The sequence below is a fragment of the Haemaphysalis longicornis genome, unplaced genomic scaffold (assembly GCF_048455015.1).
Source record: "Haemaphysalis longicornis isolate Haplotype H1 unplaced genomic scaffold, Haemaphysalis longicornis Haplotype H1 scaffold_4, whole genome shotgun sequence".
NCBI lineage: Eukaryota > Metazoa > Arthropoda > Arachnida > Ixodida > Ixodidae > Haemaphysalis > Haemaphysalis longicornis.
Window position 1 is genome coordinate 90,270,298 of NW_027526361.1, and position 18,247 is coordinate 90,288,544.

Below are 18,247 nucleotides of genomic sequence, written 5' to 3' on the forward strand. Positions count from 1 at the left end.
TTTGTCGGTAAGTTCGAGCCGCTTGGAAGATCGGAAGACTTTGGTCGCAGCAAGAACTCCACGGCAATTTTTAATCCTTGTTTATTTTTGTTTTGTGTATTTATTGATACTGTGAGGCTCTGTAAGGCCCATACATGGGTAGGCATTAGAAGAAAATGCAAGAGTAGCGTACAAAGATCGCAATAGCGTATACAGAAACGCTGTTGAGCAACTAAACGCAAAAAAAGAAGAAAAACACGCCGAATGCCGAGTTTATACATGACTAACATGAAGCCAACCTACAATGCAGACACAAAAAGAAACAAAAAAAGAGACATGGTGCATATTTATGTATCGCTGTGCAACCAAAGTTTCTTAACTTTGTCAGAAAAACCGTAGACACAATTCATACTTATAACCTCACGCGGTAACCCATTCCACATTTCGATAGCCCTTGGAAAGAATGTTTAAAAGTGTCACAGTTGCTAATGAATGGCCTCACACGTTTACTGTGGTTTGTAGGACTAGAATGATAATAAGGCGGTTTGAGGTTCTCCTCTTTGTAATTTGAAATCGCTGCGATAAAGCAGGAAAATAAACCTTAAATCGGCAACCCCACGCCTGCATTCCAAAGCTGCAATGCGTGCTTGCATGCTCAAATCACTTACACTTTCGTGCCTCGATTATTTGGAATAAATAAACCGGAGAGTCATGTTCTGGATTTCTTCAAGTTTGTAAGAGACGTTTGCCTGAGAAAGGCTCCAGGCAATGCTGCAGTACTCGATTATCGGACGTACGAGTCTCTTCTATGCAGTGAGTTTCACATTGAGTGGTGCTCTGGAAAGTTTCCGGCGTAAAAAAAATCCAGTTGTCTATATGCCTTTGAGCAGACGTTATCAATATGGTCGGTACATCTTAAGTCAGATGTCAGCGTAACGCCAAGATATCTCGCGTTATTAGTTCGACTTAAATTATTTCCCCTAAACTGTAAGTAAAATACCGAGGTGTCTTTTTTCGAGTTATTGTAATGAATGCCGTTTTATTTGCGTTGACTTTCATCCCCCACTTGTCGAAGCAGGCAACGATGTTCGACAGAGAAGAATTTAATCGGAATTGGTCATCTGTTTCATGCACAGTGGTATAAATTACACAATGTCGGCAAAAAGCCGAAAAGTAACTCCACTTTCTTTACATGAATAGATGTCATTTATATAAATAAGAAAAAATGTCACCCCAAGGACTGATCTCTGCGGCACCCCTGAATATACGGTTAAGGGATTCGACGTAGAAGTATTTGTTGCCACAAATTGGGTGCGATGCGAACGATAAGCTTGTACCCATGATAACATTTTGGTATTTATGTTAATAATTCGCTGTGTTGTGTTATGTTAATAATTATGTTAACAATTCGCTGTGTGGAACCCGCTCGAGGGCTTCAAGCTTCAAACGTGAACGCAATACGATGATGTATGTACCAAGAAACGAATGCGAACTCACCCAGTCTTGGCGAACGAGTGGACAGCACCGACAATGTCCTCCATGAGCCCTCGTTCCCCTGCTGTGTAGTTATTCTTCAATTGCTTTGCTGACACGCCTCTTAGAACCCCGGTGTGACGGCTACTGTCGTTCATGAACGGCAGCGATCCGAGAACGTACATAATGTCATCGGCATGGGCAACTCCCATCGGCTCCGGCCAGAAGCTGTGCGAGGGTCTGTGGGCGAACAGGTACCGGTACGTCGGGATTCCCTTCCCGGACGCCAACTCGCTCATAAGTTGGACTGGGCAATCAAACACTGCGTCCCCAAGAATCTGGCTGACCAACTGGGTCACCTGCTCGGGCGAGTGCTCAACATCGTGATTTCCCAAGTATGCCTCCACTATTCGCCGCGCCAGCGAGACGCCAATACCGAACATAGGCTGTATGACCGTCGTTATTGCGAGCCTGTAGTCTACGGCCAGAATTTGTTTCAGCACTGGAGTCGTGTATTTCATGTTGTCCAACAGAAGGGTCCCTTCATTGAGTACGCTTCCTAGCACAATTTCCTTCGCGTCGATATTCTTCAAAGTGTCTTCGGACATGGGGTTCTCGGGAAGGAACTCGTCTCCCCACACTGGCGGAAACACTTGCTGCAAAGCGCTCTGGCCTTCGATTGTCCTGTAGATAACACTCGCCTCGAGTTTTTTCAGACAAGTTAGGGCGTCTCCAAGCTGATCGTCCAGTTTTCTCTTGGCGTCGTAGCAGCCCAGGGAGCCTGCCAAACCAACGAACTTGCCCTGGCCCCTGTGCGAGGTGCCCAGAATCAAAGACAGCGGAGAGCCACTCATCATAACGGCGCGCTTGAACAAGCCCCGGCTGTGTGGAGATGCCGCGTGGAGCCCAACGGAAGTAGCGCCAGCACTTTGGCCGATCAAGGTCACCTGGTCAGGGTCACCACCGAGACGGGCGGCGTTTGCTCGGATCCATTTCAGTGCCAAGTTTTGGTCCCAGAGGCCAATGTTTCCCGGGAGCTCGGGCCTATCCAGAGAAAGGAAGCCTAGGGCACTTAGACGGTAATTGAAGGTGATGAACACGACGTCGCGCAGAGCGACGAAATTTGCCGGGTCGTAGAGGAACAGCGCCGAATCGCCCCATAGGAACGCACCTCCGTGGATGTAGACGAGCACAGGCCGCTTCTCTTGGTTGACACATTCTGCCGAGCAGGTGGACGGCCGCCTCCAGACGTTCAGGTAAAGGCAATCCTCGGACGCTATTGGGGAGTAATCGAGCGGCACTCCTTCGATGAACCGCAGCGTCGTCTGCCAACACGGGGGTGGCATTTCCTTGGCGCTGTAGGTTCCATTCCACGGTGTCGGCGGCCGCGGTCTTTCGAAACGCAGGTCTCCGACGGGAGGCGCAGCATAGGGTATGCCGAGAAATGCATCCACTTCTTTGTCCCCGACGGTGATACGCCGTCCTGCTATCAGCCCCGACTCACTATTGACCACAGGATCAGACGTGGAGGCAAATGCCGGGCGGCCGAAGGAGGCGAAAGTGAGCAGTACTGTCAATGCCATCCAGAGGCGCCGAGCGCTGCGCGTGCCTTCCTCGAGCGTCATTTGTCCCTGCTTCACTTCGCGCCTTTTTCTGCGTGAATATTCAGAGGCGGAGCAGGCATGCCAGTTTCCTTGACCGGCTTTGATTTTGCCTTACTGCTTGTTTGATAGGGTTCCTTCGTTTATAACTGTCTGCATGCGTGCCGCCAGAGGGACGCTTTAGCAGGGTAATTTGGGAGAGGCCGAAAACAGGGTACCGGCCGTATTTGCCCTTTCCCTCTGCAGTGCTTGCCATTTTGATAGCGGCTATCAAGGTCTACTGGTCAGAAGTAACGTGGTGCTCTTGCGACGTACCGTGCTTTTCAATCACTGCCAATTATGCAGTATTGAAAACAGGGGGAGCAGGAGCTACAGGAAAACGCGCCATATAGGAGTCTGCGTTGCGACACACCTTCACACGCAGAAATACAAAGAAAAAATAAGTACTACTTGCTTTGCTATGCTAAGAATGCTGCCCCTTGCGGTCTCATGGTTCGCTGTGCGGTGCCGTCGTTCGTAAACAGACGACGCCAAGGGCACATACCTTTTGCATAACGCTACTCTCAAAGCTGAAAGCATGACCAACGGGAAGCGAGTAGTCTGCCTGATAACATGGCGAGAAATCCTCGTAACCTTGGCCAGCTGAGGAATACAGTACGTAAAGCATTACGTGATCGCTTAGTCAATCATATCGTTCCAGATATCTGTGGGAGCGCCGGTTGCGCGAAGGGCATGCCGCAATCGCTCTCAACTGCGTCTTGCGGAGGACAGATGAATAGGAGCGCGTTAGCGCGAATGCGTGGTATAATGGTCATCTCGCTCCACGTTTCCGAATCAGCAAACGGCTCCAGGAAAAAATTCCGCATAATATCACGAAAGAAAGCTAGGATGGCCGCAGCAATATGTTTCCCCATGGGATGTATTTCAAATGTAGCTGTGAATGCTTTCGTCTACAGGTCACAGTGTGTTCCCCCGCTGGAGTTAATCAAGATTGTGCACTAGTGTTTCTTTGAATCCGCCTCGTAGCAATAGTAACAGAATAGTACCTATTGTAAAACAGCAATGGGGAGGTGATAGTAAAAGTGGTAATCAGATAAATAAGTTCATCGAATAACTTTAATAAATGATTCAACTCGGGCTGACGCACAAATTCCTAGCACGCCTTTGGGTTCGTCTTTATTGGCTTTGCCTTCACTTTAGTGAACTCCAACGTCTACGTTAGCAAACCGGGATAGTGCTAAAGGTTCATCTATCTTAATTTACTACGCCGTTTGCAACCTTTATAATGGTCAGACAGGCTTCGAATTTGTTCGGCCGAAATCTAAATTTGCGTTTTCACAATATTGCCTTGGTCACGTCAGCGTTGAAACTCTGTAATACATATTTCGTGAGGAAGATGTATTTTAGCTTAATGAAGTCAATCACATGGGGAAGGGAACCAACGGTGGCTGAAGTTTACATGTGCGAAAGACTAGGTGCCATATTGCTAGTTAATGCTGTAAACTAATGGGTTGGGAAACTTATCGTTTTAGGAAGTGAATCACATGGTGAAAGGAGCCAATGGTAGCTGAAGTTCATATGTGGCAAAGACTTCCTACGGTGTTCCCATTTAATTGTGTTAACTACTCGGTCCACAAAATTATTGTTTTCGATTGCAATGAGCTACTTTGTTTCGTAGTCACCGCGAATGACAAAAGAGAATTGATCTGAAGCAAGTACCTGCAATTTATATATTTACACTACTGAGCAACTAGACACGATTTCAGTGGTGAACAACGTCCAGCTTGTGTCTAACGGGAACAAGCCAGCGACCAAGCGGTAGACGAAAGTCTGCGCTCGCAGACAAATGATAAATTTTTACAGCTGCTGAGGCAAGGGAAAAAAATTATTGTCATAGCAAGGCAGCTTTCGTGATATTCCTGAAAAATCTTATCATGTCTCTGTTCAGTGCTCGCTTCACCACAAAAATTCGCCACGCTGCCCAGAACTGCGTGTGATGAAAACAATACCCCTTCTTAAGCGAAGCTCTACTGTTCTCCCTTTTGGCGGCTGTCACGCAAATACGCCCCGCAGTAAAGCAAACTTTCTCTGACAACGATAATGATTGTGGGTGAAGTGTAGCAAAATTAAAACGCATTCCTGCGAAGCATGGCGACAGCTCCGTTATGCGCCCTCCCTTAAAGCTCGGTGTGCAGGGAGGGAGTGACGCAGGCATGCGACAGCTCGACGTAAATAGGCCTAACGTCATGTTTTGAGGTGAATATCGACAGCCGTTACCCGCAGGCGGGCGTAAGATGAGAATGGCGTTGCTCTGCGTTAGGCCAAACGTTAGGCCTAACGCCCCCCGCTGGGCTATAGTCACTTCCATCCAGAGATCTTCTCGGATAAGTGCAAGCACTGCGGCCACAGCGCAGACCTCACGCACATTATGTGGAAATGCCAAAGAAAACCACGGAGGAAGACCCCTCTACCCCCATAGATATCAACCACCTAGAGCACTGGGAAACCCTGCTGCGCAGCTGTGATCCTCTAACGCAGCTACTCCTTGTCCAAATGGCCGAAGAAGCCGCCAGGGACCAAGATCTTTTGGCTGACTAACGCGGCAAAGAGAGTCCAAGCTCTCTACTTCTGGGCAAATAAAGTTCTTTCTCTCTCTCTCACCTGAACTCCAAGCAGCAGGTACAGATTCGCGCCGTACACCCAAAACCGAAACGTTAAGCCTATGGAGTGCACACCCGAGAGTGGCTGTGGGTATTGTAAAAAAGTGGTGCGTACCTCCAGGGTAGCACATACTCGCAGTGGGGGATATCCCAACCAAAGAATCCATCACGAGAAAGCTTCGCGTTTAACCGCGACGCGTCGTTGTTAGACGGAGGGGCACATGATTTGTTTAAATTGCGTTTTCTGCTGACAAAATTGCACAACCCAAATATGCCGCAAATATGCCGTCTCGGGGTCCCGTGAATAAGGGCCAAGCTGGTTTAATTGTGGTATGAGCCTAAATAGCGCATCCACAGACCACTCGCCGCAACAGGGCTATTAACCTAGAGGCCCCTTAATTTGCATATATGCACCGAAGTTTCTGGAATAAGATGGAGAATGTCTGCAAGTAAGTGTCAGCATTCTTGGCAGCCTTACTTATATCTGTTTAATAATTTTAGCAACTGTCTTTCATGCCATCCATGTAGTAATAAGCCAAATGCCTGCAAATTCATATACAGTTAAGATTACAGGGCCTTCCGTTTTTCGGATGAAGGCCGCTTTTCGGATGAAGGCGAAAAGCAAAAACGCCTGTGTGTTTGGGATTTCGGCAAACGTTAAACATCCACAGGTGGTCGAAATTAATCCGGAACCCTCCACCACGGCGCGCCATATCGCAGGTGTAGCGTCGGCACGTTAAACCTCATTAATGAATCAAGTTTACAAACCATATATGGCTGGTATTCATGTATGGACCTCACCCTTATATACCCATGCCAGGAATGGGGCATATAAGGCTACGCACGGCAAATATTTATATAAGGAGATTATTATATGGCCCATGGTCGAATGGCCCAACACTAGATGTGGCATATATGGTAATTATAATTTAAGTCCATATATGCATTCGCGTAAGAGTGGCAGGACAATGGGTGAATTCCCGGACAAGGTTGCGCTCGCCGTTTTTTCTTCTTCCCTCTCCCCGCTAAAATAAAAGAAAGGGAAAGGCACCAGCGCGGTTCTACAATGCTATACACAGTGATACAGCAACGTAGTGGTACCCAAAGCTACGCCTTCCGTCAGAGATTTGTTAGCCAACATATATTTGAAGAAACAAAAAAAGAAAACTTCCGCGCAGCGGTCATTAAAAAGTGATAATCCGAGAATCTAGTGTCAGCCACAGATAACTTAAGCCACAACAAAATATTCGTGTATACGCACTGGGCGTTTAGTTCACAGATGCCTGTCCTCTACACCAGGGGTCGGCAACCTTTTTAGGCGGACGGCCGAGTTGCATCAAGCCAGCTGGGCGGGGGTCCAGACGGCAAATCGGGAGGGGTGCATGGAGGAGGCTTTGTAAGAAAAGAAATCAAATTAGACGATCTAGCACTAATGTACAAAACTAGAATATAAATCATGTCTATTGTAAGCATGAATGCACAATGATACAATTTACGAACATAGATTACAAGCGAAGAAAGGTTACGAGGTCGCAGAAACAAAAACAAGGGGATTGACAGCATCCAATAACACTGTAGCGTAGATACCAGGACAGTCCCCCTTCGGAGAAATGTATAAGAATACTGCGCCCGTGCATCGTGCTAGAGTGAGCCCACCATCTTCGCTGAGACCCGCCGTCCGAACGCCCTTATTGCCTGGCCTTTAATAGTTGAGCGCCACGCCTAATAAATAGGTGCATCGCCACCGTATCTACACGTCTACGCTGCCTACACCTGCGTCTACTAGGACGCAACAGTACTGCCCCGCGGGCCGCATGCGGCCCGCTTGCCGCAGGTTGCCGACCCCTGCTCTACACAAATGCTTTGTACTACAAAGCAGTAATGTGCATTGTGCCATCTGGGCATCGTACGACGGAACACCAATTCTGCAGTACTTGCTGTGCTTCGTGCCGCCGTTGCAGTTGCCTGAACAAAGCTTACACATTTAAGACGTTGCATTTCGCTTCGCTGTAGTCAATATTTTTCCTCGCAAATACTGTTAAATTCTTGCAATGCCGGTTTTAGAACGAGCGGGCAAGATGAGCGGCAAGTGGTTGAACATTTCCGAAACCTTGTTACCGGAGAGCTGGACCGTCAATGTCTTCATGTGCACTCAGAATGTCTTGCGTAAGAGGGAGATTAGCCGTGTATAGCAGAACCTGACCCCTAGCCTCACGCGCGAACTTTTCAGCCAGGTTTTCGCGTGCCACTTTACTCACTAGCGGTGCACTCTTCTAAAAGACGATAGTCTTTCTTGGGCCACTTGAACGGGAAAATTTTGGTCTGTCTGTCTGTCACTCCATTCAGCCAGCACGCCAAAGTAAACCAGATGCTGCACAATAGTCTTATATACTCACAGCCAAGTCTAAACGTTCAAATCCGGTTTAAAAGTTCATACTTGTCAACATTGTTGAACAAGAACATGACATTACACAAGCATAAGTAGAACATCAATACATAAGTTATATTTGCAGTGTTCCTTTATTAAAAAATTTATGGATGCTTGGTTTTTGTGATAGCAAATGAAATACTACAACGGCAGAAAACCGTCGCCTGCTGTTGCCCGCGCTACCTACTGGCGGCATTTAAGAAATCAAACGCTAACAGTAACGAAAGTTCCACTACATAGGTTCCACGTTCCTCTGGGAACGCTCGTGCAGTAGGGCAACGTGGTTCTATGAACGTTGTAGTCGGGTGCCTCGATTCACGCGCGTCTCCGCCGTACGGCAGCGCTGGCATCAAGGCACCCGACTTGGAGCAGTGGAACGCGGTAAATTTAAATTGACCTCTGGCGTGTTCTCTTGGAAGGAATGAGACGGGAGAGGAACAGCATGAAAGGTGAGCGTGAAAGAGCAAGGGTGCATTTACTTGCCAGGGGCGAAAGTCGACTATCGTCTTGCGTTGACATTTGCAACGAAAGCAGCAGATACGCGGCCAATTTGTTCTAGCAGCACACGTCGCCTTCAACGCGGGAATGCAAATTCTCGTGCAGAAAAGTCATATTTACCTTGAATGCTGGCTCGCCCAATCAATTCTGCATTGAGGCTCCGCGAAGACCAGTGGCGATACTCCCTCAGCGTCATGTTGTGAGGGTTAATTTTTTTTTTGGATGCAAGGGGATCAGCTGAGCGTCAGGTTATTCTATGCCTGCGGCCTGACGAACGAAACCTGGCTTTATTACGCAGCCGGCGTTTGGAAGACACTAGTGGTATTTCGCCTCTGGGTTGATAAGCCTGGAGCAGTCGAATGTTGCGGCGACGAAGGGCGAACGCGGCGGTTGTTGCACTGGTTGCGCATGCTGTGTTTCCACATAAAACAAAATTAAGCGCACATTACTGTAAGCGGATTCTAGCACGCATGCAAGCTGGTGAAATATGAGCGGTGAATAAACTGTCCTTAACCCTTCGAGGCCTGCTGTTTTTCAAATCACGTATATATCTTTTGTGTGCTACAATTTATGGATCCCATAGGACCCACAAACGCGAAATAGAGTTGACAGTGCGAGTATTTGGTGATTTAATAATGAGGCAATCAATTAGGACATCTGACAGTTAAAAACACTATGCTCAGCAGAATAAAATTTTGTGCTGGTTTTCCTAAATTTAAGGACCACAAAAGGCTTCAAACAATAAATAGACTATAAATAAACAATAAATGAGCTTTGTAGTTCACATATATGCAGATATACAGGCGTGGCAATGAAACTAGGACCGGCGTTTTTTTCAGCCTCGACGACAAAATTTCATATTCACCCTAGCTTCTTTTTATTTGTACCGTCCAGCTCCGCTAAAACGCAACAATGGCGGTGTTTATCGTAACAGTCATCTATGAAAGACAATTCCCCAAGAAATTAGCAGTTTTGATTGTGTTTCCTATGCGCTGGGGGGGACTTTTATGTGGTGGCGTCGATTTACAACACCAGGGCCGCAAGGGTTCATGCAGCGTTTAGGGACCACATCATTTAGTAAGACAAGGGCTAGTTCATGGCCCTTGACAAGTGCATATTTTTATGAGGACAAAAAAGAAAAAGACACACAAACCACATCACTGTGGCCTAAGCGCTGTTTTCATTTTGCTCTCGTCAAGGATATGCGCTGTGCCCCCTTAGCCACCTCATTAAGCTTCGATCTGCTTACGCTGGCAAGTTTGATGCGTCCAGAAAGAGTATTTTTCTGTTTTCTATCTACGCCGTACGGGTTTGTGTCGGCCTAAACAGCTCTTCCGTTAAAAATTAATGAACTCTCGGTCAGAACGATAACGATAGGGAAACGCGAAGCTTTCCAAAATCAAGTCCAACACCGAGCGAACCAACCCAGAAGCGATTGTTCCCTCTCGTGCTATACCGATACTAGAATTCATGGCATTCCATTTGTGTTGAATTATATCGCGCCGCTGTTAAAACACGGCAATTCCGCTTTCGTGCCACTGGTTATAACTGACATGCACGAGATGACTGCTCAGAGCTCCACTGCCCCCAAGGAATTAGATTGCTCTGATTTGCCCCCCATACAGCAAGAGGTAGGTGGCTCGCTATTGGGCATGCAGTCGCTCTTGATGTGCTCTTGCTGCAGGAGCGTCTGCCCGGAGCGATAACAGTGACGTCGGGAGCGCTCTCCGATTATGTTTTCACAAGTAGACGGAAGCACAAGCCACCGCCTTTCCACAGGTCAAAAAGCAAAAAAAAAAAAAAAGCTGTGCCTTAGCTCGGCAATGCCAGGATATACGTAATGTGAGCTAAGGTTCAGCTGGTTATTCTTAGGTTTCCTGGTTGTCTAGGATTAGCTGATTATCATGCTTTCTGCTGCTAAAACGATTTCCAATCTAATCCAATCTAGTCCAATCGCGGCGGCGGCGGAGGCGGCGGCGGCTCCGGCGCGCCAACTGTTCGCCCTGTGACGTCACTGCTCCTCGCGCATGCGCAGCACGGCTTTACAGAAGCCACGCGAAACTGCTCAACGTCGGCCAGTGTAGCTCACGCTACGAAAATCAGCAGAAATTCGGAAAATTCTGAATTAAGAGAATTCAAAGAAATGCGTAGCATTGTTATGCCGCTTGTCCAGAGTGCGAGTTCTTTACAGCCAAATTTCTTGGCTTCGCAAAATTCTGTCCGACCAGTTAGCTCCATATGCGCTATTATAATGATTAAAGGTGTTACCTCGACCAAATCTGCATTTTGTGTGGAAATGAATGGCGTTACACGGTCCTGACTGTGGTGGTACTGGGCGAAGAAATGGGAAGAATCATATGCAATAATATCGCATGGTTCATTGCAACCTTTGCTCTAACTGAAAAACAGAGAACAGCTGCTCAATGTGTGCTGAAATCTTGGTACACTGGCCTAATGAGATAATCCCGGACTCAGCAGTAGTTAGCCGTAGCTTAATGTGAGCAAGTCGGCTAGACATATCTCACTGATGGGGAACTTCAGCCTTCCTATGCGTGCAGTTGATGTGCTAGAACGAGTGACGCCATAGCACAGTAGACATGCTTTTTGCAATTAAAGCCCACCGATGGCTTTCATTCATGCTTTCAAGGAGGCGCGATAGACACAGCCTTCTCCGTCGTGGTTGTATCTTCTGCCGCTCAGATTTCTTTCCATCTTAATTTTTCTCAGCAGTAGCTGTAGGAGGGTACCTGGGTACCAAACTGGTAAATTATATACGAAAATGAAGGAGATGATTGGAAAAGCAGGAATATGAAAGAACCGAACATTTAGAGTTTAAAAATTAACAGAACCAGAGCAGTGACATTCATGCCTACAACATGGGAGGATTGAAGAAACATCCACCAGATGCGGGAGATTAAGGGAAACGAAGAAGAAGCTGGCCATTGGAAGACATAGAATGCATGCACTATGAGACGGAACTGGTAATGTAATAAACAACATGGACAGGACCATGAAAGCAGCGGAAAAGTTATATGCAGATTTGTGATACCACGACGTTATACGAGGAAACGCTACTGAACGCGCTAGCTAGGCTCGCGGGGCTCCATTAGTAAGAAGAGACGCGGTGGGACAGGCGCTCAAGGAATAAAGAGAGGAAACGCTGCATTATACGAAGGAATAACCTGGGCCGTCTGAGAGGTTGTGGTGATATATTAGGAAATGTACATAAAAATATCGCAGATTGACTTAAGTTCGCGAAGGCCGATGCTAACATCGAAGCTGCCTGGCGTTGTCTAATCGCAAGGCAAGGCATAGAAGTTCTCAAATCCAGCGGATCGACTCCTGTTTGCGCCAATACATTTTTGCCGTGTTCTACTGCTTGCGCCATCTACTGGAACCTTTTGTTACTTTTGAACTTGGAACACCGCCACGTGGGGGCGCCGCGAGCGCTTTTTAACACGCAAGTGTTTTATGCCCGGGTTCACAAAGATCTCACTCACCTCATATCCGTCACGGAAGTGACGTCGCCAGAAAAAGTGCAATTGACGCTGCGACGCCGGGATTCGAGCCCATGCCCTCTCGAGCCCTCTCACCGCAACGGGAGGTACGTGGGACTCTACCGACTGCGCTATGAGCAGAGACGTGAGCATGTCTACAAACGCGCCCTATGACTCATTCAGATGGTGCTGCCGTCTAGGAGAGGCAAAACGAAGTAGCGCATCATGACGCTAAGGAGCGCCGATAGTTGGCGTCTCGATGCAAGCGCCTTCATGTACGGGGGACGCGCGTGAATTGAGGCACCCTCCGCTGTGGCGTTGTTCGCATGACCGTTGTGGTTCAAGCTGGTGTTTCTGTGCATGTCATTTTTGGTTTTGTTGTCCCGAGATAAACCTGTTATTTTTTTTTTGTTTCTTGCGTGTGGGCGTCACTTCGTCTGGTGGGGTCAGGCTCGCGAACACTTCGCACATGAAAGGAGGTTCCTTTAACATTCAACTGCTCATGTGGAAGGACCTTACACTTTCGTGTTTTGCCGAATCCTATGAAAGAGGGATCAACCACAATTTTATGTATTTTTTGTCTTTATCACGGCATATTTTTTTGTCTGCTTTCGCAACTATCACTTATGTATTGGTGCCTTACTTTCAATATGTTTATTATTTTCTTTTTGCTCAGCAATGTTTATTTAGTAGTAGTATAGAGAAGCTTTGTCTATATAATCGTCTCGTTCGAGCATTTTTTAACTTGCAGCATGTGTGCTGGGTGCTTGCTCTCCATGCTAGGCTGTGCCCTCTACACATCACTGCGACAGCGTTGTCCCACAAAAGCCTCGACCAAGAAGAGCTTCGCCGTAAAAATTATTCTCAGTCGGGCTCGGGACATTAAGGGCACCACAGGAAAGCAATGCCAGGACGTTTCTCATTCATTCTAAGGGTGATGCCAGAGAGCTTACGAAATGCTGCCCTATCAGCCTACTCTCTGTTGCATTCAAGGCGCTTACCAAGAGTTTAGTGAAACGCAAATGTTACACCTTATATTTCGAGCAACCAGTGAACCGGCGGGATTTGAAAAATGCTACTCAAAGATGAATCGCATTCTTTCATCAACATGGATATGGAGGAATCAGAGGAGCCCAATCTTTGAAATAGCACCGATTAAATTGCGTTTTCATGCTGCATTTCCTCTTATTTTTCGAACAAAGCCCGGAAAATGAGCTTTATATATACTGTACGAACTTGTTTCCCCACAATTACACCAGGTACACCGACTGCAAATTAAGAGGGCGTGGCCGACATCTTAAGAGATAGTCAGGCATGTCATCTCAAGCCACAATATATACCCGCTGGTCAGATATCCTGCCAACATAAAACTCAAGCTAAACATTGTATGTGGCGCGTTTACTCCCTAGCGATACCAGCAATACTTTCGTAAGGAGTACAACAACCAACTTTTAAAGCTGCCACCTTCGATCTCGTTTGTATAGCTTCGCCGTCACACCTTAAGAGATGTCGTAACCGGCTACATATATGTTGGACGGTTACATCTCCGGTTACCATGGTTACGACATGATCGTTATGACATAACGGTTCGAGCCAGAGTGAAAGAGATAGATAGCTGATACCCGTACATGGTGGCTGAAGTTTTCTTGGTCTATCTTTTTTGGCATCCAGCGCTGCAGTGAAAGGCGATAAGTTGCGTGCAAATTTATCAGTGCGAGATAAGCAGAGCTCAGCTGACGTTGAAGGCAGGATGTTGCTACTTTAGAGGAAACCTCGACTACGTTTGGGCCGCTCGAAGCGTTATAAGGGAATGAATCCTTTTAGTTTGGTCTAACGCAAGAAATTGCGCCTGTGTCTACATGAGCAAATGGCTCTTCTTTGCTTACCAACATATGAGGCGTTTTTTTTTTTTAATGAGCCAGATCCACGTAACGCGAATTTGAGAAACAAGCGGAAGTTTGATACCGCACCTAAATTCAACGCCGTCAGAACTATTATATGATATATTTTACTTGTCAGCAAGGAAAGGTTTATAGCCACAAGTAATTAAAAATTATGCCATGAATTTGAGCACTATTGGGGTGATAAGTTTGGATTTGGCTCATATTGAATTGAAACATTCGACTTGATGAGGCATTCTTTGAAAATTTCATTTAAATTAACTTTTAAGCATGGTGCGTTTGAGTTGTTGCGAAAAATGCATTAACATATGCAGCAGGACTTCAAGAATAGTAGAATTATACATAGAGAGCAGGTGAGTCCTCTTGGCACCATTAGCAACTGTTTTTTAATTCTTCCCTAGGATAATTTTCTTAGGCACGCCTAAAGGCACTCGCGAAGTAAGCATGCTCTTCATTGCTTCGCCATGAATTTCCAAAACGCTTAAGAAGGCCGCGCATATCTTCTTCTTCGTCACCTTAATGAAGTGGTTCGTATTCTCAAAGGGGGGGGTGGGGAGATTTCCCAGGGCTTGTAATGTAAGCGGCGGCTGTTGAGTTAAGTACTAAAATGGTAAAAATGGGAGTCAGAAAATTACAATTTCGTGAGGACGGGTGAGCATTAATGAAAGCATTCTTTCTCATCTCTCAGTTTTATTTCGTTCACGTCTTCCGTTAACTTTGTCGTCGATGTGTGGGGGACGGATATTTCGCTGATATAATAATTTCCGTCTGAATTCATGATGAGCCAGCTTCCAAAAGCACAAAAAAGAACTTCTGGAAACTCGCACAAAACAGTCCGAACAGTCAAGACTAACGCAAACTCCCATTGGTCAAATGGATTTGGCTCATTTTGATCCGTGAAACAGCAGGATCTGGCTCATTAGATACGAACTACGATCTGCGTACACGTTTTGAGGGCGTTATGTCAACTATTTTCTTGCCACCCCCGTTTTTAGGGGAAAGTTGCCGAGTTTTTCTTGCTACTGCAGTTTTATCCGACCTAGTTTCGGTTTCTGGATCTGGCTCGTTTCGAAAAAAAAGTGCCTCATATGTGGACACTCAAAATTGTCATCCAGAATATCATTCTTATTTAAACAACTGAATACATAAAAGAGAAAGCATTATCTATTCATTAAGTAACAATGAAGTCCCGATTGTCGATGCCGCCATACAAAATAGTTTAAGGTACAACACTAGAACACAAGACCACACTAAAAAGTCTCGAAGCAAAGACGCGCTAGTTTTGCATCTAAAAGTCACAGTTACTTCTCACTGAAGCAATGCGGAATCGCTGTCACAAAGCTTTTTTCGCCATACTGAATTTTTCGCTGCTATAATGAGTCCATTAAGGGCAAACCAGGAAGCACATTGCGGAGCGCAAGATGACTTTGCGGATGAAACTACACTTCTGTAGGCACTCAAGAACCAGCAAATCGACAACATGACGTGGTTTTCGAAGGCCTTATATTGAGTTAAACACGCTTATATTTAAAATCTCTGAGCACACAAATCCCTCAAGAAACATAACGCAGGCAGGATGAGGAGTTCTTTCCTTCGAGCTGCTACTCATAAATTACCTGCTTTCCGCCAAAAAGTTGCACTGAGGGCAGGCTTGTAGCTTTTCTAGCCCGGTTAACCTAGAATAAACTATAGGCAGCTTATATTAATTTCTTGCTTTATTATTTAAGAACATTTCCAGTTTCATCACAGATTTTATTTGAAAGGACATGTTACATAAAATATTAAAGGGGGAATGCAGAGACAATTCGCATTACATGATATTTAAGAAAAAAATTCCTAATACAAACACAGCCATTTTAAATTTACCGTATATTATGTCCCAGCGTCGTTCTTGTTTCGTTGTCCTTTTTTCCTCCCCTGTTACGAACTTGCACACCAAAACCAAACAGCGACCTATGATCAAAGAAAGCACAGACTCACCCGTTCGTCGCAAACAAGTAGAAAGCACCCATAATTTCCTTCATGAAGCCTTCTTCCTCGGCTGTGTAGTTATTCTTCAAAATGTTCGGCAACTGGCCTTTTAGGACTCCGGTATAGCGGCTGCTGTCGTTCAAGAACCGCAGCGATCCGAGAACATACATAATATCATCCCCGTGGGCAACTCCCACCCGCTCCTTCCAGTAAGTGTGCGACGGTCGGTGGACGAACACGTACCGGTACGTCGGGATACTCTGAGCCGACGTCACCTGGCTCATCAGGTGTACTGGGCAGTCGAACACTGCGTCTCCAATGAGCTGGCTGATCAATTGGGTCACCTGCTCCGGCGTGTGCTCTACGTCATAACTTCCCAAATACGCCTCCACTATACGCCGCGCCGGCGAAATGCCCATGCCAAACATAGGCTGCATGACCGTCGTGATTGCGAGCCTATAATCTCCGCCCAGCATCTGCTTGAGCACTGGAGTCATGTATTTGATGTAGTCCAGCAAAAGGGTTCCTTCATTCAGCACGTTTCCGAGCACGATTTCTTTCACATCAAGACTCTTCAAAGCGTCTTCCGAAAAGTGGTTCTTAGGGCTGAACTCGTCTCCCCACACAGGTGGAAACGCTTGCTGCGCAGGGCTCTGACTTTCGATTGTTTTGTAGATAAAACTCGCCTCCAGGTTTTTCAAACAGGATAGGACGTCTCCAATCTGATCGTCCAGGTTCCTCTTGGCGTCGTAGCAGCCCAGGGAACTCGCCACGAACGTGCCCTGGCTTCTGTGCGACGTGCCCATAATCAGCGAGAGTGGAGAGCCACTCATCAGGACGACGCGCTGGAACAAGCCCCGGCTTTGTGGAGACGCCATGTGAAGACACGCGGAGATAGCGCCGGCGCTCTGGCCAATCAGGGTCACCTCGCTGGAGTCGCCCCCGAAACGCGCGACGTTTGCTCGGACCCACTTAAGCGCCAAGTTTTGGTCCCACAGGCCCATGTTTCCCGGGAGCTCTGGCCGCTCCAGAGACATGAAGCCCAGCAGGCTCACCCGGTAGTTAAAGGTGACATACACGACGTCGTGCAGAGCGACGAAATTCGCCGGGTCGTAGAAAAACACTGATGAATCGCCCCAGATGAACGCCCCTCCGTGGATGAAGACAATGACGGGCCGCCTTTTTTGGTCATTGCATCCTGCTGCACAGTTCGGCGGGCGCCTCCAGACGTTCAAGTAAAGGCAGTCTTCGGATGCTACCGTGGAGTAATTAAGCGGAAGTCCTGCGATGAAGCGCGCCGTAGTCTGCCAACAAGGGGCTCGTATTTCCTTGGCGTTGTAGGTTCCGTTCCAAGGTGTCACCGGGCGAGGTCTTTCAAAACGCAGGTCTCCGATCGGGGGTGCGGCGTAGGGTATGCCAAGGAACGCATCCACTTCTTTGTTCCCAACATTGATTCGTTTCCCTTCAATAACCCCGGAGTCACTAGCAATTACAGGATCCGTATTTCGGGAGCATGCCGAACGGCAGAAGATGGCCGCTAATGTTACCAGTATTGTGAAGAAAACCGATAGCCGTCGCCCTGCACTAGCTTCTTCCAAAATTCTTCCTGCGACTGTCATCACCGCTATGTACTCGTCACGCACGCGTCTGTGTGAACGTCCTCAGTCGACGGTGTCGTAGCTACCTTCCCTCCTAGCTGGGCACTTCCTTGAGTGCTCGTCTTAAATCTCCGTGTCTTCGCTTATCCTTGGGGATAAAAGCGTAGCGTTCGAAGAGGGTCTTTCCGTAACGCCATTTACATACAGCCACACCACTTTTGGTTAAAGCCGAAAGCCGGGTATCGAGTGTTGTTAAGGCGGTGATCAGGTGCATATTTTTTTTGTGTGTTCCCTCACACGTTGAGCAGGCCTTTGAAGGCCTAGGTCAAAAGCGGAATGCGCCATGCCCTCCCCCCCCCCCCTCCTTCCCTTGGTCCACGGTTCCATCAATAGGGGATTGCGTAAAAGTTTAAGAGGAAATTACGAAAGAGAAATAAAGACACGCTGATAACAGTTTTTCACTGTGCCTGGCAAGAAACTGAAGTAAGATTACTCAGTGACCACACTAAGCCTTATAACGTAACAAATACGAATGAATTGCTGTCTAATTTCCGAGCGTATTCACTAATTATCCCCATAATGATTTACCTTTTGCGCTTTTTGCTATCTTCCCATGTACACCACACTCTCCCTCTTTTTAT

General features: G+C 46.9%; 2 protein-coding genes across 2 annotated transcripts in view; both read right to left on the reverse strand.

Moving 5' to 3' along the window:
• LOC144179836 (uncharacterized) overlaps window positions 1-3,240 on the reverse strand; it is a 38,623-nt gene extending 35,383 nt beyond the window's left edge. Inside the window, exon 1 of the mRNA XM_077708266.1 lies at window positions 1,477-3,240. Coding sequence (XP_077564392.1) covers window positions 1,477-3,077 — 1,601 coding nt within the window. The 5' untranslated portion in view covers window positions 3,078-3,240. The remainder of the gene's footprint in view (window positions 1-1,476) is intronic.
• Window positions 3,241-16,013: 12,773 nt separating this feature from the next.
• On the reverse strand, window positions 16,014-17,627 carry LOC144179837 (acetylcholinesterase-like). The gene has a single exon (XM_077708267.1). It carries the CDS (start codon window positions 17,625-17,627, stop codon window positions 16,014-16,016), a length of 1,614 nt encoding a protein of 537 aa, XP_077564393.1.
• Between the last annotated feature and the right edge of the window lie 620 nt (window positions 17,628-18,247).

Excerpts from the sequence above, each read along its gene's own strand:
- LOC144179837 (XM_077708267.1), bottom strand. The coding sequence starts at position 17,627 with ATGACAGTCGCAGGAAGAATTTTGGAAGAAGCTAGTGCAGGGCGACGG.